This window comes from Paramisgurnus dabryanus, chromosome 2 (assembly GCF_030506205.2).
Source record: "Paramisgurnus dabryanus chromosome 2, PD_genome_1.1, whole genome shotgun sequence".
Taxonomy (NCBI): Eukaryota; Metazoa; Chordata; class Actinopteri; order Cypriniformes; family Cobitidae; genus Paramisgurnus; species Paramisgurnus dabryanus.
The window spans coordinates 25,979,567-26,001,289 of record NC_133338.1 but is presented as its reverse complement, the minus strand read 5'-3'; the positions used below and the strand labels follow the sequence as shown (position 1 = coordinate 26,001,289).

The 21,723-nt window shown below is 42.1% G+C and overlaps 1 protein-coding gene across 2 annotated transcripts in view; it reads right to left on the bottom strand.

Annotated features, from left to right (window-relative positions):
- tspan18a (tetraspanin 18a) overlaps positions 1–21,723 on the bottom strand; it is a 53,188-nt gene continuing 31,465 nt past the window's right edge. For both annotated transcript variants that reach the window (XM_065248850.2, XM_065248851.2), the window contains exons 3-9: positions 5,203–5,298; positions 4,040–4,234; positions 2,988–3,062; positions 2,795–2,893; positions 2,546–2,707; positions 658–741; positions 1–160 (exon numbers count right to left, since the gene is read on the bottom strand). In XM_065248850.2, coding sequence (XP_065104922.1) covers positions 113–160; positions 658–741; positions 2,546–2,707; positions 2,795–2,893; positions 2,988–3,062; positions 4,040–4,234; positions 5,203–5,298 — 759 coding nt within the window. In that variant the 3' untranslated portion in view covers positions 1–112. The remainder of the gene's footprint in view (positions 161–657; positions 742–2,545; positions 2,708–2,794; positions 2,894–2,987; positions 3,063–4,039; positions 4,235–5,202; positions 5,299–21,723) is intronic.

Sequence of the window (21,723 nt, the reverse complement as noted above, 5' to 3'; positions counted from 1 at the left end):
TGACTACATAAAGATGACAGTTACAATGGTGTTTCTTTTTTTCCTATATAAAATTTTCTTCCATGCCATGCCACTTTCCTTCTTAAAATGTCCATGTACATGTATGTTTCGATTACTGGATTCCTCTAAACAAACACATAGCAAATACCATGGCAAAAAGCTGAGGAGAGAAAAAAAACATGAAATGAGCAAGGAGTTCAATGCAGATTTAGTTTTTTAAAATCTCCAATACACTGAAAAAAGTAAAAGTTGGAACTTAAAAATTACTTTTAATGGTAACACGGAGTATTTTTCAACTAAAATGTTCTAATTTTAATTGAAAATGTTAAGTTAAAAAAGTTGAAATATTTTAGATGTTACCAATTGAAGTAATTTATCATTTCTCATTTAAAGAAAGAATATTTAAGTTTATATAAAATATTATATATATATATATATATATATATATATATATATATATATAAATTAGTTTTTTTAAGAAGAGCAGCTTTCACTTTTTACAGTGTACAATTATAAATAGAGGACCCTGATTTATTAGTATAGCCACTTTCTCCACTAGGTGGCGTTAATAACCTAAAGTTCTTGCTTATATTGCAAGTGTAACCTGCTGTGAGAACATGACATCAATCAAGCTTTTAATATAAAAAAGAAGCTTACTTCAATAGTCAGCACCACAATAGCAAGTGCACCAGCCATATAGATGTATGTCTCAAAATAGTCCATCACCGCCGAATAACAGCCCTGTAGGATTGTAAGTTTTAATATCAAAGCATTTTTCATACAGTGTCCAGAAAATGTATGTGAACAGGTTTTTTACAGTGATTTGCCATAAAATGTGATCTGATCCTCAAATGTCACAACAATACATAAACACAATGTGCATAAGCTGACAACACAAAAATAATTCTAGTTTTCTTAGTCTTTTTTGAAAGCATTAACATTAACAGTGCTGTTGGAAAATGTAAGTGAACCCATACTAAGCTAATTACTAAACTAATTTGTGTCAGAAACTGGCAAACTGGAGTCCAATTAATAAAATGAGTTTAAATGTGTGGTTTAGTGCTACTTTGATTGATAAAAAGAGAATCAAACATTTTAAGATTGCTTTGCTTAAGAAGCATCAGCTCTTATGACCCATACCTCTCTAAAGATATCCGATCAAGAGTTGTTGCACTCCATGAGGCTGAAAAGGGATACAAAACAATCTCAAAATGTGTACACATCCATCAGTCGACAGTTAGACAAATTGTCTATAAATGGAGACAGTTTAATACTGTAGCTACTCTTCCTAGAAGTGGGTGCACAGCCAAGATGACTCCTAAGGCACAACACAGAATACTCAGTGAGAACCCACGAGTAACAGCTAAAGGCTTGAATACATCATTGGAACTGGCACACATTTCTTTTCATGAGTCTACCATACGTAAGTCTTTTAACAGGCACGGTGTATATGGCAGAACACCACGGAAGAAGCCGCTGCTCTCCCAAAAAACATTGCTGTGAGCCTGAAGTTTGCAAAAAAGCACCTTGGAATTGTATGGACTGATGAAACAAAAGATTAATTGTTCGGGGAGAGTACTACGGCACAAAAAGAGCATAGCTTAACAACATCAAAACATCATCCCAACAGTGAAGTTTGGTGAGGGAACATCATGATGCTTTGCTGCCTCAGGGCCTGGACCTCTTGCCATCATCAACGGGAAAATAAATTCCCAGGTTTAACAAAATATCCTATAGGATAATGTCAGAGTGGCTGTCCGCCAGTTGAAGCTCAGTAGAAGTTGGTTGATTCAGCAATGATCATAAGCAAGTAAATCCACCACAGACTGGCTTAAGAAAAACAAAATGCGTCATTTGGAGTGGCCCATTCAAAGCCCAGGTCATGACCTCATAGATATGACCTTGAGAGAGTGGTTCACAACAGACATCCTACAAAATATCTGAGTTGAAGTGGTTTTGTAAAGGGGAATGGGCAAAAATTCCTTCTGAACGATGTGCAGGTCTGATTCAGAACTACTGAAAGCGCTTGTTTGAAGTAATTGATGCCAAATGAGGTTCAACAAGCTTTGAAATCCAAAGGTTTACTTACTTTTTCCAGCTCATGAATGTTTAATGGGTGTTTTCAAAAAAAGACACAATGATCTAGAATTATTTGTGTGTTGTCAGCTTATGCACATTGTGTTTGCCTCTTGTTGTGACCTAGATGAGGATCAGATCACATTTTATGGCAAATCACTGTAGAAAACCAGTTTATTCCTAGGGGTTCACATACTATATTGTCATTGTATATGGCATAAGCTATTCATTTTGATCATGTATATAATATACTGTAATGCACAATAGAGAAGTGCATATGTTATATATATGTCATATATACATCCCATTTTAAGGGCTACTACAGTATGTGAACAAGCTCATACCATTATTTCTCAAATACAAACTCTTTTATATTCTCTTTAGTCTTGAACTTTCTCTTCATAGGTTTGCTGAATCCCATCTGAATCCATTCACATTCTAGCATTTACTGATTTGTGGAGATGCTGACCTTGTTACGAATCGGCATGATCCCCTTGACACACTCCTCCCTGCTCATCATCAGATCGTTCCTCTGGCAACAGACCTCGGGCACCAGTCTGTTGGGGTTCAGCCGTCTGAAGAGGCTGTGATCATCAAAGTCTTCAGCGCTGTTTACCCCACAACAGTCAAACTATGGAGACGTCAATACAAAATAATGTCATTGTTGTGCACCGTGCATATAGAAAAATACGTCGAATAAATCGTCATGGTGACATACTGTGGTCATAATTGCATTCCACGTGGAGGTGAAGACATCGGTGCTGTTGCTGCCTTGGTAATGTGTTTTCAGTTCCTTGCTGAAGTAATCCCTGGTGAGCTGTTGATCCACAGACAGACGTGAGTAATGAGAGCAGAGGAATATTACAGGCAGGTGGCATAATTACTGTATATCCAGCTGGGATGACACTCACATGCTCCCGAAATATGAAAGCCAGAATCGCCACAGCGAGCTCTGCCAGAAATATGATGAGAATCAGCATGAAGAACTGTGGAAAGGTAATAAAAAAAGGAATTTGGCAATGTTATATTTTGAAAATAATGCAAAAATCATTGTTATTAAGTGTATTAGACATTAACTTCATGCTAAAACTTTTATCAAAGGGATAGTTCGGCCAAAAATGATATTAAACCCATGATTTACTCACCCCCAAGGTGTCCGAGTTGCATATGTCCATCGTTTTTCAGACAAACACATTTTCGGATATTTTAGAAAATGTTTTAGATCTTTCAGTCGATTAAATGTAATGTTACAAGGTCCACCCATAGTCCACGACCTTCAAGTCCAAAAAAAGTGCGTCCATCCTTCACAAATTAAATCCAAACGGCTCCAGGATGATAAACAAAGGTCTTCTGAGGGTAATCCGCGCGGTGTTGTTGTAAAAAAATATCCATATTTAAAACTTTATTAACGAAAATAAATACCTTCCGGTAGCGCCGCCATCTTAGTCGCGTCCGCATTCAGGAGAGAGTATTACCGTAGTTTACGCACTTTTCTTAGTGACGTATGACAAATTCGGAGGGCGGGGGCACAGAGCAGCAGCAGAGTAGCCTCCGTAGGCTGCGCAAGCTCTCATCCTGAATGCGGACGCGACTAAGATGGCGGCACTACCATAAGGTATTTATTTTCGTTAATAAAGTTTTAAATATGGATATTTCTACAACAACACAGCGCGGATTACCCTCAGAAGACCTTTGTTTATCATCCTGGAGCTGTCTGGATTTAATTTGTGAAGGATGGACGCACTTTTTTTAGACTTGAAGGTCGTGGACTATGGGTGGACCCCGTAACATTTAATCAACTGAAAGATCTAAAACATTTTATAAAATATCCGAAAATGTGTTTGTCTGAAAAATGATGGACATACGCAACTCGGACAGCTTGGGTGTGAGTAAATCATGGGTTTAATATCATTTTTGGCCGAACTATCCCTTTAATAATGGAATATGATAAAAAAATCCATACAAAGAGTAGAAGGCATTTATTTTCCCGTATGGCTCCGCAGCAGCCCAAAAATCCCAGGAGGAACAACATCCCACCCATGACCAAGATTGCATAGACTCCAGTAAACAGTAGAGGGTTGACTGCCACAATCTCCCGGAAACCTGTCGGATCAACCAGCACCCAGATTCCCACCCCTAAAAGGAATGCACCTCCAAGCTGGAAGGAAAAGAGGGCTTAATATACAATATAAACACCAGTTACGACCTTAACAAAGGGTTAGTAATGCTCTTTGTGTTTCTATGAGCCAAAGAAAGCAACTTTTTATATTATGTTAATATTATTCTAAGCTTTGCCGTTGAACTGAGTGTGGCAAAGTGAAGGTCATGCGGTTTCTAACAATACACCTTTGAGGAACAAAGGAAGTTCAGTGTGGTTCATAATGAGCATAACCAAGGCACGCTGGCCAGTGGCGGCTGGTGACTTCTTTTATCGAGGGCGCTCGATGCGAAGTTTGTCACAACATGTATGTAGCCCGTCGTGTGTGGTTCCTTTTTTCAAAATATGTGTCCTGCGCTTCGAGAGATTGTGTGTAAATCACGTGTTTTGTGCCTGCTGCAGATGCGTCTAAAGCGTTTATGATAAAAGAGACGTTCACGTTTGCCAGCTATTCCCATAATCTCGTGTAATCAGAGTTTACTGTTAAGGGAGTGTCTTGTGTGTGTTTTGTGAACGTCTCTTTTATCATAAACGGTTTTGACGCGTGTGCAGCAGGCACCTATTTTGACAAAACACGTGATGCACATGGTTCACATGACGCAACAAACACATATTGTGAAAACACGAGCAACACAAGACACTCCAAACACATATTTTGAAAGTCGCGAGCCGCCACTTACCCTAACAAAAGATCAGTGCGTCTATAACTTTTGGGTTGGACTGTTCTGACTCTTTTTAACTACATTTTCTCAGAAAAACGAGAATCTGCACCTTCGTATCAAACATTTCAAAAATGCTAAAGTAAACAGGAGAAATAACCTAGCATGCTTCCAACCAATGCCGACCATCACTCTACTTCTGTTGCCCAGACTAGTCGAAATGAATACAACAATGTGATGTCACAGCCTTATCTGCTTGGCATACAGTCTAAACTTTAGAACTGGATAACATACGAAGAGAGAACTCACAAAAATGAAGAAGTTGAAGATGAACATGAGGTACTTGATGCAGCTGAGACAATCTCCCTCCATCCTTGTGCCTCTCGCCGAAGCGTCTCCCTGCCCCTGAAGATGCATTGAGAGAGAGCCATTAGTGCACAGAAGATGCTACAGTACAGTCACATGCTCTGTTTAAAGATGAGCCTGTGAGTCACAAGTTATCATGTGTTGTCAGTTACTCACAGTCTTTTGTTATATTAAGTATATTCGGTGAGAATTACGTTCAAGTTTGTCACTTAATAACACATCAGCAATGACATTGACAGACATTTTGTGATTTGGCGCTCTGGATGAATAATGCTGTATTACATAGTTGGAGCTGGTGACTGGCAGCTTAATCATGCTAAAATAACCAGTTCAAACCTGTTGACCATATTTAGCTATTTCTTTTTTATTCTTCAATTATAAAGCACATTTTATATATAGCATTTTTTTTAAAACAGCAGTCGTCCAAAGCGTTGTACAGAGTTTATGCTTAATAACACAAATTAACACAATAACACAGAAAGAGAATTATAAGGGCGCACTCATATACTGTAATACCTAACCCAACTGAACCACGCCCGAGCACGATTGCCCCCCCCCTCCCTACTCCCCCAGAAGAATGCATTCACAATGTACTTTTATCTATCCGGGCCCCATATTGCTTATTTGATCTGACGCATGTGCAGCTCAGGCCTTCACGTAACCCTGCTGCATGCATCAGAAGGTTGTTACGGAGGCAGATGAAGGTGAGTGGTCACGCAATGGACGTCTCTCCTTTTGAACTGTGTTCTGAACTGCGATCACACTGCGCATGAGCCCAAGTGAACCCCAATCCCACCACTAAAAACCGTCCAGGGCGCGATTAACAATGGGCATGGTACAGAGTGATCACACTAGTCAAACGAACCAGGCTTTTGCGGTCAAACACGCTCAGGTGCAGTTTGGTTAGGATAATGGGAGTGTGCCCTTAACCATTCTCAACCGCTTATAACACTGTAAAAAGTTGGATCAGCTTGAAAAATTAAATGCTAAAATTGTCATGACTGCTGGGTGATCGATGGCTGTGTGATCTGTGTGTGTGTGTGTTGTTTACCTGTGGTGCCGGTTCCTCGTGTGTTCACTAACTCCGCCCCCTTGTTTCAGTAGATTGTTCACCGGTGGTGTCTCGTTTACCTTTCCCTTTATATTGCACGTAGTCCTGTCCTTCGTTGCGCGCTCATTATTTTATCACAGTCCTGCTGCCCTGCCTTGTCTTGTCAGTCTCTCTGTCTTCTCCTCTGTTTACCCCAGGTTTGGTTTCGGCGTTCGGGGACTCGTCTTCACCCGGACCGCTCGCTTGTGGAGTATTGGATTTATTGACTTTGTTTGTCTCTCGCTACAGCTGGTTCGCCTCGTTTCAAGGCGGTATACCAGCTGTCTCCTTTTCTCTCCGGTTTGCATCATCACCCGTGAGTGGAGTACACCTCATTACCATTGTGGATTATATTGACTTTAACGACTGTTGTTTCTCGGAACCGCTGGTTCGCTTCGTTTTTAGGCGGTGACCAGTGGTTTCCGGGTGGCTCTACTACATCAGGATTTCACAGTGGATTACCCGTCTGAGAACTTGGATTTCCATCTTCCATCTCCGCCTGTCATCCACCTTCAGGGCGGCGTGTATCTTCCCTCTGTTGCGTGTGGTGACGGTGCTGGCGTTCTCAACGGAGTGCGTGGGTGGCTCTCTCTCTCTCTTCGGATCTGTACTGGACTATTGTGTTACACCGACTCACTCTCTCCTACTGTGAGAGTGCTTCATCCCCACAGTAGTGATTTCACCAGAGTGAGTCAACGGGTGTGTGCCGTGTGTGGATCTACCAGTGACTTTGTTCTCCAGTTCTATATATATACCCTTTTCTAAATAAATTATTAACTTGCACTTGACTCCTGAGTTCATTTCCTGACAGATGAGCGCGCCAATAATGGAGTCAGCAAGTTTTGAAAGCCTGGAGGTGCAGACCGCCCTTCACCAGCAGGGGGCGGCCATCGACCAACATTCGTCGTTATTGTCTGCTGCTGGCAGAGATTTCAGCATCCTGTCTGAGCAATTGAAAGAGCTCAGCAACTGTGTGAATAAAGTGACTCCTCAACATGAAGCCCCAACCTCATCCGGAGAAGCCGCTTCATTTGAACGGGAGCCACACACGGCAACACCCTCCACCTACGATGGCGATCCTAACACCTGCAGATCTTTTCTTCAGCAGTGCTCTCTCGTCTTTGCTCTCCAACCCCGTCGATTTTCTTCATCCACTTCCAGAGTGGCCTATGTCCTGACGTTACTCACTGGAAGGGCGAGAGACTGGGGTATGGCCGCCTGGGGGGCTAAAGCTCCTTTTACATTTTCGTTCGAGGCTCTGGAGGAAGAGATGCTAAAGTTGTTTGACCGCTCACTCAAGGGAGACATGGCAGCGGCTGAGTTGGTGAGATTACGGCAACGTAATGACTCTGTTACTGATTTTGCTATACGTTTTAAGACGCTCGCTATTTGCTGCAACTGGAACGACGCGGCATTAAGAGCACAATTCCTCGAGGGTCTCACGCCAGGTATTCAAGACGAGATTGCACTGAGGGAGCCACCCACGTCACTGGAAGCTGCCATCGATCTGGCTCTGAGGGTCGAGTCTCGCCATCGGCAGAGAGATCTGCGTCGCTCATTTCGCCAGCTGATGTCAGAACTAGGGGAGATCGCTTCAGAGACGCCCTCCGAGGAGCCTATGCAGCTGGGCAAGTTCCGAATCTCTGCTGGAGAGAGAAGTCGTCGGCTGTCTAATGGCCTCTGTTTGTATTGTGGCAAGCCGGGGCATCTGGCGGTCACCTGTCCGGTAAAAGGCTCACGCCCGCCGATGAACCTGGGAGTCTCGGTGGGCGCATCGTCATTTAAATCTCCCGTAAGCAGCACCACACTACCTGTCATGATTAACTCTTTCTCGTCACAGGCGTTGCTGGATTCCGGTGCGGAGGCGTGTCTTTTGGATGCTGGGTTGGCCAAGTCCTGGGGTATTCCATTCATCCCTCTCTCCTCTCCTTTGTCTGCCTGGACATTGAAGGGCCAGCATATGGCTGTGATCACGCACCGCACACCCCCTGTGAGTTTGTTTGTTTCTGGCAATCATCGTGAGGAGATTGAATTTTACATCTTAGAGGATTCACAATCGCCAGTCATTTTAGGTCATGACTGGCTATCCAAACATAATCCTCACGTTGATTGGCAGAACAATGTTGTGTTATCTTGGAAGTCTTCGTGTTATGTTTCTTGTCTTGGTCCTGCTCCCTCTCTTGTCTCTTGTTCTGTCTCGCAGGTTCCGGCTATCGATCTCTCAGGGGTCCCGGCGGAGTACTCGGATCTGTATCAGGTTTTCAGTAAGTCCCGGGCTACTTCTCTGCCTCCTCATCGGTCGTATGATTGCGAGATCAAACTACTTCCCAACACTTCTCCGCCTAAGGGTCGTATATTTTCCCTAGCTAAACCAGAAAGAGAGGCTATGGATAAATACATTAATGACGCTCTTAAAGCCGGTCTCATTCGCCGCTCCTCGTCTCCAGCTGGCGCTGGATTTTTCTTTGTAAAAAAGAAAGACGGGTCTCTTCGTCCGTGCATTGACTATCGAGGGCTGAATGACATTACTGTTAAGAATAAGTACCCCTTGCCATTAATGTCATCAGCATTCGAGTTATTACAGGGAGCGCGCGTATTTACCAAGTTAGATCTGCGCAACGCTTATCACTTGGTACGTATTAGAGAGGGCGATGAGTGGAAGACAGCCTTTAATACACCTTCTGGACACTGGGAATATTCCGTTCTGCCGTTCGGTCTTTGTAACGCTCCAGCTGTCTTCCAGACCATGGTCAATGAAGTGCTGGGTGACATGATTAACAGATTTGTCTTTGTGTATCTCGATGACATTCTCATCTTTTCTCCCTCCATGCAGATACACACTCAGCACGTGCGCATGGTTTTACAACGGCTATTAGAGAATCAGCTATTCGTTAAGGCGGAGAAGTGCGAGTTCCACAAGAAGTCGGTTTCGTTTCTGGGTTTTGTCATTGCCGAGGGACAAATTCGTCCCGATCCCGCTAAGGTTAAGACGGTTGCCGATTGGCCAGTACCCGACACTCGGAAGGAGCTTCAGCGATTTCTGGGGTTCGCCAATTTTTATCGGCGTTTCATCAGAAATTTTGGTCAGATCGCTAAGCCTCTCACCGCTCTCACTTCACCTAATGTATGTTTCCGTTGGAGTAGAGAGGCTCAGGAGGCCTTTGATGTGTTAAAATCCCGGTTCATCTCTGCACCTGTCCTCTCTATTCCCGATCCGGCTAAACAATTTATAGTGGAAGTGGATGCATCTGATGTCGGGGTAGGCGCCGTTTTATCACAGCAATCGTCTATTGATGGGAAAGTACATCCGTGTGCTTTTTTCTCTCACCGGTTAAACCCAGCAGAACGTAATTACGACATAGGAAATCGGGAGCTGTTGGCGGTTAGACTCGCTTTGGGTGAATGGCGTCACTGGTTGGAGGGAACCTCGGAGCCCTTTCTGGTCTGGACGGATCATAAGAATCTTGAATATATCCGTTCGGCCAGAAGACTAACATCTAGGCAGGCTCGTTGGGCACTCTTCTTTGATCGTTTCAACTTCACCCTCTCGTACCGGCCTGGCTCGAAAAATACCAAACCTGATGCTCTCTCCCGTCTGTTCGAGAAGTCCGATTCGGAGAGGACGGAGACCATTCTCCCGGAGGGGAGGGTGGTCGGCGCCCTCGTTTGGGGAGTCGAACAGCGGGTGAGAGAGGCCGGCCGGGAGGGGGAAGTTCCGGAGGGGTGTCCAGCGGGTCGCCTATGGGTTCCTGAGCGGTTACGTTCCGATGTCATCCGGTGGGGTCACGAGTCCAAATTTGTCGGCCATCCAGGTATTCGGAGAACGTTGGCTGCCGTCCGTCAGCGTTTTTGGTGGCCTTCTATGTCCACTGACGTCAGACAGTTTGTATTAGCCTGTTCGGTTTGTGCTCGTAATAAAGCATCTAATTTACCACCCGCTGGTCTGCTTAAATCTTTGCCCGTGCCCTCCCGCCCCTGGTCTCATATAGCCCTTGATTTTGTCACCGGCTTACCGGCATCTAATGGTAACACTGTTGTTCTAACTGTGGTGGATCGTTTTTCGAAGGCGGTTCATTTCATTCCCCTGCCCAAGCTACCTTCTGCAAAAGAGATGGCTCAGGTTTTGATTAATCACGTCTTTCGGTTACATGGTATTCCGACTGACGTAGTGTCAGATAGGGGTCCTCAGTTCATCTCTCGTTTTTGGCAGGAGTTTTGTAGACAAATTGGCGCCACGGCCAGCTTGTCTTCTGGTTATCACCCGCAGACCAATGGGCAATGCGAACGGGCTAATCAGGATCTCGGTAGAACGCTCCGCTGTCTGTCGTCACGATATCCGAATTCCTGGTGCGATCAGCTCCCGTGGGTTGAGTATTCTCATAATTCTCTTCCCGTTACGTCTACCAATTTGTCCCCGTTTGAACTTTCCATCGGTTATCAACCTCCCCTGTTTCCATCACAGGAGCCCGAGGCAGCGGTTCCGTCTGCGTTAGCTTTCGTACGCAGGTGCAGACGCACCTGGAGGAGAGCTAAGACACTGTTATTATCTAATTCCAGACGAACCAAAGCTGCAGCTGATCGTCATCGGCGACCTCCACCCCGTTACGTTTGTGGTCAAAAGGTATGGCTTTCTACCAAGGATCTGTCTCTCCGTGAGCCTTCTCGTAAGCTGGCTCCGAGATTCATTGGGCCATACAGTATTTCTAAGGTCATTAATCCGGTGACGATAAAGCTTAAGTTACCCCTTTCTCTTGGTCGGGTTCACCCTGTTTTTCATGTATCCAAGGTTAAACCTGTGATGTTTGCTCGCTATAACCCTCCTGTCTCTGCCCCTAATCCCCCCGCCCCTCGTCTAGTGGATGGTGCCCCTGTCTATACTGTTAAGAGGTTACTAGACTCCCGCCGCAGGGGCAGAGGATTTCAGTATTTAGTGGATTGGAAAAGGATACGGTCCTGATGAGAGGAGCTGGGTTCTGGGTCGGGATTTGCTGGATCCTGGGCTGATCGAGGATCTCCGTCGGCGACAGGGTGAGTCTCCCGGTCCGTCTGGTGCCGGTCGTGGAGGGGGGGCTACTGTCATGACTGCTGGGTGATCGATGGCTGTGTGATCTGTGTGTGTGTGTGTGTGTGTTGTTTACCTGTGGTGCCGGTTCCTCGTGTGTTCACTAACTCCGCCCCCTTGTTTCAGTAGATTGTTCACCGGTGGTGTCTCGTTTACCTTTCCCTTTATATTGCAAGTAGTCCTGTCCTTCGTTGCGCGCTCATTATTTTATCACAGTCCTGCTGCCCTGCCTTGTCTTGTCAGTCTCTCTGTCTTCTCCTCTGTTTACCCCAGGTTTGGTTTCGGCGTTCGGGGACTCGGGGACTCGTCTTCACCCGGACCGCTCGCTTGTGGAGTATTGGATTTATTGACTTTGTTTGTCTCTCGCTACAGCTGGTTCGCCTCGTTTCAAGGCGGTATACCAGCTGTCTCCTTTTCTCTCCGGTTTGCATCATCACCCGTGAGTGGAGTACACCTCATTACCATTGTGGATTATATTGACTTTAACGACTGTTGTTTCTCGGAACCGCTGGTTCGTTTCGTTTTTAGGCGGTGACCAGTGGTTTCCGGGTGGCTCTACTACATCAGGATTTCACAGTGGATTACCCGTCTGAGAACTTGGATTTCCATCTTCCATCTCCGCCTGTCATCCACCTTCAGGGCGGCGTGTATCTTCCCTCTGTTGCGTGTGGTGACGGTGCTGGCGTTCTCGACGGAGTGCGTGGGTGGCTCTCTCTCTCTTTTCGGATCTGTACTGGACTATTGCGTTACACCGACTCACTCTCTCCTACTGTGGGAGTGCTTCATCCCCACAGTAGTGATTTCACCAGAGTGAGTCAACGGGTGTGTGCCGTGTGTGGATCTACCAGTGACTTTGTTCTCCAGTTCTATATATATACCCTTTTCTAAATAAATTATTAACTTGCACTTGACTCCTGAGTTCATTTCCTGACAAAAATAAGTCTTTGGTAAATTGGCAAAATAGTTTACTTAAAGGGGACATTTCACCAGACTTTTTTAAGATGTCAAATTACTTTTGTGTGTGTAGACGTACGTATGAGTACGTATGTGAAGTTTTAGCTCAAAATACCATATAAATCATTTATTATAGCATGTTACAACTGCCACTTTGTAGGTGTGAGCAAAAATTTGTTGTTTTTGGGTGTGTCCTTTAAAATGAAAATGAGCTGATCTCTGCACTAAATGGCAGGGCCTTGATTAGATTTAGGGGTGGTATTATCCCCTTCTGACATCACAAGGGGAGCCAGATTTTAATGAGCTATTTTTTCATGCTTGCAATGAATGGTTTACCAAAACTAAATTACAGGGTTGATCTTTTCACATTTTCTAGGTTGATAGAAGCACCCGGGACCCAAGTATGGCACTTAAACCTGAAAAAAGTCAGATTTTCATGATATGTCTTCTTTAAAGTATTTTTCACTTAAACATTTAAGTTGATAAAACAAAAATAAAATTGTTGTTACCAATTTTTTTAAGTTCAACTTTTCAGTTTTTACAGTTTAGTTTTAGTCTATGTACTGCAAGATATAGACTTTTAGTATAGATTTCTTTTTAAAGGCAGGGTGCACGATTTTTGAGAAACGCTTTGGAAAGGGAGTCGAGCCGAGTACCAAAACACACTTGTAGCCAATCAGCAGTTAAGGGGCATGTCTACTAAACGACATTGCTGCCTGAGTTGCCTATAGCCCTATTCGGACGGGATTAGTTTTACAGGTGGCGTAATGTAATTTTACCACAGGACGTCTGTAATATTAATGGTCAATCCGGACGGGATTAGAAATCTCGGTAAAACATTTAGAAGTGATAGGAATAACTCGTTTGCGCAGTGCGTCACCTCTCGTCGTCACATGCATATTACCTTGCTTCCTGATATCACATGTGCAAACAACATGACACAGATGAGGAAAACACGAAACACTGTGCTTGATTTCAGTTTGGGGAAAACATCAGTTTCAGAAACAGTTTCGTGCCTCTGAGAAGTAAATTTGACTCCTTTTTTTATAGTTTGTGTCATGTTATTAAGCAACTGACTTGCCACTGACCTGATTTTCCACCTAGAATGCAAGAAAAATGCTTCTTTAAGCGCTTTTATATTCAAAAAGAAACCCACAAATCAACAGGAAATGACAAAATTTATGTGTATATTTACAGCTGGTCTATTCGCACTGGCTTAGTATTACCTGAGGTAATTTCTCCAGACCTTTTTACAGAAGGTAAAAGTCGCTGTAATCTTCACTGACATTGTCCGTAATGATTGACAATGACAAGTAGCGTTCAGACAGGACAGCTCTAATAAAAATTGCTTTAACCCACCTCTAAAACTAGTAACACTATGTGTGGGGCGGGTCTATCAAAAGAAGGTCCAGATTCTATTGGGGTAGGGGCGTGTTTGTTAAGTCATTTCAAATGTCAACATTGGCTTTCAGAGATTGTGCACCCCACCTTTAAAAGCCTGGTCGGGATCCACCAGCGCCCAAAACCCCCTTAAACAACATATGCCTCAAAACTGTTCTTTTAAACAGGTCAGAAATCACATGCTTTAAAAAGAAACACAAAGTACCCTAAAGTAAGTGTATAGTCTGACTTAAAAAATGAAATTCACAGCATTTGTCTAGAAAAACCACCTAGCAGTGTGGTTCACCCCGACCGTTCATGCATGTTTCATGCTGATTAGTACACAACGACTTGTTTGCAAAAGGAAATATGGGGGAGTTTAAAAAAAACAGGCAGCTTGCCTTAAAAACACCATCAGGGCTGCGGGAGCACATGTGCTCCTCTTCACACCAGGAGCGGTACTCAGCAGGCTTAATAAACATGTTTTTCAGCACACCAGACCGCAAGCTGTGTGTCAAAATCCTCTGAATTCATCAAACCACTCTCAGCTATTTTCTGCTGATTCGTTCCAGGTGCTTTGAAGCACCGGACTGAACTCAGTTTCCCCATCAGTAATGACTGTCCGCTTACTTAATGATGTAAATTCCCCTCCACTGTGACACAATAGGAACCATACACTAAAACACTATTAGACGGTGCTAATACATCACAAAAAGTGCTTGAATTAGATTTTGCCTGATGGGAATTAATTATCATTTTTAGCCTGCCCCGCATTAATCCTCTTGTCTATTCAGCTCTCGGGTCTGTGTTATTTCACTGAATATTTGTTTGATGTTTTTCTGCATGAAGCCTTTGTGGAGTAATAAGGTTGATGGTAAAAAACCTAAAATGTCTCTTGCCGATAATGTACTCTATATAATTATAGGCCATTAGATGAATTGAGGTTAATGATTGTAAGGTTCTTCATTAGTGCATTTGGGTCCTGTGTACAGCTCCCTAGGTAGCTTTGATTTTCCCACTGCCTAAAAAACCCCAGCTCTTGGGGATCAGGTGAAGCAGTAGTGCATAACAACTAGCAGTGGGCTCTTTCCGCCATTGTCAGTGTGCGTAGTGTCGTGGCTACTGTAGCCGTCTGCAGCTGCGGTCCCTGTAAAAATAGCTCAGAACAGCTGGACAATTTCACGGAAGGCAAGGATAGATGGGTTCACCTCTTTTGTTACAGAACGACTGTGGCATTATTCGATAATCTCCCTGCCGGATTTTTTCCAAAGCAGTTTCCTGTTCAAAAGCGCACCTCATTCAGGTGTTATGAGCATTGAAAGAGAACAGCTCTCGGCTAAACCTCTAGGACGGTTGAGCACTTTTATTTGTATAAGTGTGAGTGAAAAGGTGGGGACATACAGTATCTATCTTCTGAGATTAAGGCCATCGGCCTCAGAAGGTTAGAAAGCTCATGGCCACCACAGCTGTCTTTTAACTAAGGTCTTTAAACCTTTTCACAGCAACCCAGATACTCCAAAAAAGCAAAAAAGTTTTAATATGCTTATCTTTGTTTAAGGCCCTGAAGAATGTTTGAGGTCCATAGGTTGTTTTAACGCTGGTCGTGTTTAATTAAAATAGAAAATGTCTGTATTTGATCCAACAATGGGTTTAAGGAACCCCACATAGGTCAATATAAACACAAAGGTCGGGTTTGTCAATATTTTATCCATCCAGGGGTTAAAAGAACCCAAAAACAGCGTTTATTAAAAATAACAGTATCCTGAGGTGCTTATTTCTTGTTTCATGTCCATGTTTTAATAGTGTTTCCTTTTATACATATTATGGCTGTGATGCTGACCAAAATTAAACAACAAAATATATCACTGTTTTTATGCAAGTCAAAGCTTGATCCAAGATCAGGTACCCAGGGTGGTGATGGCGCAGTGGATAAGACACTTAACCCATAGTTGCTCCAGAGGCGTGCGACCTCTGACATATATATAGCAATTGTAAGTCGCTTTGGATAAAAACGTCAGCTAAATGAATAAGTAAATAAGATGCATCTTTATAACCCCTAAACTAACACTGATCGTGTTGTTTTTAACACATCTATTCTAAAAGTGCTTTATTGGTTCCCAGAATGCTTTGCACGAGGCTGTTCTTTTAGTGGCTGTTCTTCTATTGCCAGTAAATAACATAAATATAAATCTACAGTAAGTTACTGCCAAACAGAATTTTTGGGTTGTATCATCTTTTCCATTCATTTACATTGGTCATCACTATATCTATTCTGTATTGTTCAAACTTCTTTAGGGGTCCCTTAGAGGCCCTCTTGTAAAAAAATCTCAAAATCTAATTTTACATTCCTGGGAATGTTTATTCACTGTGCACTGAACACAATACCAGAACCCAAACATCTGTATGTTTTAAGCTTAGAGGAGACCTCTTGAACTGCAGGATAGAAAAACACTTCACTGTAGAGTAGTAAATAAGAGTTATTGAGCTATGATTACTGCACCCGGCTACAGAATACTACCAATCGAAAGATCATCTCTCTATTACAGAATCAATCAACCTGTCACAGCTGCCAGGAGGACGCATGGCATATACATGAATTGTTTTCACACAACTCTGGCAAAATATTGAATTCACATTTTCCTCATCCATCATTAGACAGCCTGAGTGGTATGTTGTGATCTTCACACAGGCACAAATTAATGCAGTGATTTTCCCACAGGGCACCAATTGGGCAGTTTGCCATACACAAGACACTAGTGAGTTTCACCTTGAGTATGTGTGTGTGTGTGTGTGTGTGTGTGTGTGTGTGTGTGTGTGTGTACCTGGTAATTATCACGTTGTGGGGACCAATTGATAAAAATATCAGTATTTTTGTGACCTTGTGGGGACATTTTGAAGTCCCCATGAGAAAACAAGCTTATAAATCAAACAGGATGTTTCTTGAAATGTTAAGTAGCAGAAAGTTTTCAGTGATGGTTGGGGTTAGGGTTTGGGTTAGGGGAAGGGAATAGAATATACAGTTTGTACGGTATAAAATGCATTACGTCTATGGAATGTCCCTACAAAACATGGAAACCAGAATGTGTGTGTGTGTGTGTGTGTCAGATGACCCCTCCCTCCTTCACCATCCAGGAATTTTACCTCAACAATAAGAATGATCTAAATGGATAATTTAACAAATAAGAAAATATGTGAATTGGAGGTAGTTTGTCATCTAATTTATCTGAAGGATTTTGTGAGATTCTGCCTAACTTGTAGACCTTTAAAGGCGCAAAAGAGGATGTTTTTCGCCGACTGAGAATCCAAAAACGGTTACTGAGTTTTTTAAATGAGCGCATGCGTAAGAACAGCCTCCCTCCTTCACAGCTCATTTCTAGGGAACACCTTCCAAAACTCGTGCACGAATATTTGAACACGAGTGTTTGTTTAACACCGGCATATGCTGTGTCGCGTGACTCGCGTCAGTGGATTCATTATGTGAAATGAAGATAATACACAAATAAGACGTTAAAACGTTAGATCAGTCGACGCTACTCCAATTTCAACTACAGTAGCATGTAGCAGACTGGTCACTGCTTACAACTACAGTACAAGAACAACGTCACTATACTTGAATAACAGTAAAACAATAATTATTCCCCAAAGAAAGAATAATCACTGTTACCTGTCGGGAAGAATGTTTGGGAACTGCGCGTCTGTCTTGACACCTCTCTGTTCCTTCATTGCTCTCCAGCGTTGAAATGTTTCTCCAATAACGACTCTGTTTACATGACGTTCTTCTGACAATTTTCTCCTATTCCCAGCGGCTTAAAGAAGTTTTTCTTTTGCGTCCTCCTTCGAGTTTCATCTCTACCGTGGTGCAAATTCGAGGAGGAAAGCAGGATCGACAATGAAAACAAAACGAAACTTAAGACGGAGTTTCATGCGCTATGCGCATGCGTCGCCCTGTGTTTAGTTACTGGAGCGCGCACGTCTCTCACAAGGATCGTAATGGCAGTGATTGACAAGCCAGAGGGCCAATCGCTTATGCGATGACCGCATGAGCAATTGGCTGATGTTTTTAAGGCCCTATTTTGTGCACAGATGATGTATATTAATATTATTACTTTCAGTGCAGCTAATAAATAGTCTTTTATCATTTAGTAAAGACAGTTTCAAGTAATATTGCAAAAATGTATTAAACAAACATCCTCTTTTCCACAACACAAGGAACACACTGTGGTAATAAAATGGAATTTATTAATAAAAGATAAAAAAAGAATAACTAAAAACACTACTAAATGATACTAAATAGAAAGAATAGAAAAATGGGAGGCAGAATGTTTTCTGTTTCTTATACGATGACAACCTTATTTCTCATAACATAAATAATTAAAGAATTACCTCTTAAATATTTAAAAATCAGTTATGAAATATTGAAAAGCATCTATGGTAAATAGTTACTGACAGAATACACCAATACCAAGGTTTCAGGAAAGAGGTTTGTTTAAGTGATATTTACGTTCTCTGCCGGTGCAGAAGGTCCTTAACAATCTAGAACACGCAGATGAAGGTCTCTTGCAGACGTGGGTTATTGCCTTTCTGGTGTGATCTGCTTAGTCTCTGGACTCACAGGCCAGAAACTCAGAACTTGTGATTTGCTCTTAACTCCTACCACATGGGCTGAAGATTCAGAACTTGAGGCCGATCTATTTCAGTCTCTGTTGTAAAATGCTGAACAATGAGCCCTCAGGGAGATTGTTTTTAGAAACTTGGTTGGTTCTTGGTGATCCCGGCCCGGAACTTGGGTGTGAATGCAGGCTGAAAACAAAGAACTTGGGGTTTGCTCTGTTACAATCTCTGGGGACACTCAGAAAGCTAATTGTCTGCAAAAAGGTGCTTTTATCACTTTTCAGATAAGGAGGAGTTGGCATATTTGCACTTTCCTGATGCAAAACCGTGATTGGCTGTTGACAAGAAATTTCCCTATTTTAATTTGTGTATTAATCCGCAAATCGCATGCACGCTGAACCGTGTGTCGTGATTTCGTACGGAACGATCCTGTACACCCCTAGTAGTGTGTCTAAACAATATGAAGTCCATAGGTGATCCTTTTACAGGTATGTCCATTTTGTTGGTGAAAGAATGTTAGAATTTGTTCTTTGATAAGCCAATACCTTGCATAGGAATGCTGTTTCCTTAAGTAATTTTTACAATCACCCTGGCTTCGGATGAGAGTGAAGGATGATAAGGAGAACTGCTATGGACTAATCAAAATGTCCTCTTTTTCTCAGCTTTGGCACCGAGGTCAGCCATAAAAGATGTCTGTTAGTTGTCCGAGTAGCCTTATCTGATGGAACTGGGCAGTTGTTTGTGTTAACCCACCAAAATCCAGTCCCAACGTAGGGCAGTTACAGTAGGAGGACCTAAAATGCTTGTTATCTGCTGTTGCTAGAGGTACAACTCAGAAAGTTAAAGAAAGTACTGTATGAAGATATTTTGAGGAATGTTCCTAATCAAACCGTTTGTGAGCCCCATTCACTTCCATAGTATTCTCTTTTCTACTATGGAAGTGAATGGGGCTCACAAATGGTTTGGTTAAAAAGATTCCTTAAAATATCTTCCTTCGTGTTCATCAGAACAAAGTAATTAAGACAGGTTTGTAACAACATGAGAGTGAGTAAATGATGAGAGAATTTTAATTTTTGGGTGAACCATCCATTTAAATCTTGACTCAAGTGTTTTGTCACATTTAAAGAACATCCTTCCATCTAGTCAGTTTGTTCTTTTTGTGAAGTATTTTCAACTGTTTATCAAACATTAACATTAAGACTGAGCACGCTTGCACAGTTGCAAATTTGGAATCTTCAGGCATCATTACACCCGAAACAAAAACTGTCACACCTGCTGCTTTCGGTGAAATCTCTCCTGTCAGACCTCTGTCACACTCACGAAAAAACGGAAAAGGGCTGGCAAACAAACCGACTGCCTCTGACATTCTCCTTGATTCCCTGTCAGGTCTCACAATGCCCCATTCTGGCAGCAAATCAATATAAATCTTGCTGAAATAAGAACTGGAGCACCATGCAAACACAAGCTATTGTAAAAACCTGATTTTGGATGATATTCAAGGGTAAAAAGGTGGAAAGTGTAAGGAATGTAGAATTACTTCTTCACTAAACAAACATATTAAAAAAGGGTTTGTAACAGTGATGCCACATAAGAACCATTTTTGGTTCTTTAAATAACTTTTTAAGTCAAAAGTTTTAGAAAGGTTAAGGTTAATTAACATAGGTTAATTTCCCAGGGAACACACATAACACATGATAAAAATTTGAGCTTTATTGCTCCATAATTTCGATCAGTGTTTCATCAGCTCATTAATTTGCATCATAAAGGACACACCTAAAAACTGCACTTTTTTGCTTGCACCTACAAAGTGGTAATTTTAACATGCAATAATAAATTATCTGTGGGATATTTTGAGCTAAATCTTCACATATGCACTCTGGGGACACCAAAGACTTATTATAAACGGGTCGTTCTGGTTCTTCATTCTGATTGGTTGAAACGCGTTCTAAGCCGTGGTAAAATACCCCGGTAAACCCACGGTTCAGTCCGCATTACATAAGTATCACTGCGCCACTGTTGCTGCGTACTGAATTATGAAAATAAACACCACAGTCTTTAATCATATTTTTATTTTTCTACATTTGCACAATTATGGCGATATCCAGATAAATGTCATAGATATTGTTCAGTCATTTCATCAATAAAGAGAAAACGTTCTCTGAGTTGTTTTTGTCTTCAATTGATATTTCCGCTATTATCCACTAGATGGCAATCTTACCCAACTTAAACACTGACGCATTCACTCGACACAACAGCGTTGTGGTGGATTTAGCGTGACGTGTACATTTTGATGGCTCTGAATCTGATCTCTTACAAAAGTTCTTCACAAATATGGAATTATCTCCGCTCTGAAAAGTTGAGAGGTGATAACTGATAAGAGAACAAAAGAAGGTAGGATGAAACATTTGTTGTTGTTGTTGTTTGAAAGCGGATGGTCTGTTCTTTCATTTGATATTTTATGTTTATTTAAAGAAGATAATTTTGTTGTAAGGCATTAAACTAAAACTAGGTGGCAACTTAAAAAAAAACGCTGACGGGGAAAGAGTTAAAGGAATAGTCTACTCATTTTCAATATTAAAATATGTTATTACCTTAACTAAGAACTGTTGAATCATCCCTCTATCATCTGTGTGTGTGCACGTAAGCGCTGGAGCGCGCTGCGACGCTACGATAGCATTTAGCTTAGCCCCATTCATTCAATGGTACCATTTAGAGATAAAGTTAGAAGTGACCAAACACATCAACGTTTTTCCTATTTAAGACGAGTAGTTATACGAGCAAGTTTGGTGGTACAAAATAAAACATAGCACTTTTCTAAGCGGATTTAAAAGAGGAACTATATTTTATGGCGTAATAGCACTTTTGGGAGTACTTCGACTTGGCGCAGTAACACCCTCCCTCTCCCATTATGAGAGTGAGAAGGGGAGCGGACTTTTCAGGCGAGTCGAAGTACTCCCAAAAGTGCTATTACGCCATAAAATATAGTTCCTCTTTTAAATCCGCTTAGAAAAGCGCTACGTTTTATTTTGTACCACCAAACTTGCTCGTATAACTACTCGTCTTAAATAGGAAAAACGTTGATGTGTTTGGTCACTTCTAACTTTATCTCTAAATGGCAGCATTGAATGAATGGGGCTAAGCTAAATGCTATCGTAGCGTCGCAGCGCGCTCCAGCGCTTACGTGCACACACACAGATGATAGAGGGATGATTCAACAGTTCTTAGTTAAGGTAATAACATATTTTAATATTGAAAATGAGTAGACTATTCCTTTAAGCATGCTTCCAGGCATATTTGATCATCACTTCAACAGTTGCACGATATAAATGTTAATGTATAAATTAAATTAGATGAATGTTGATTTATA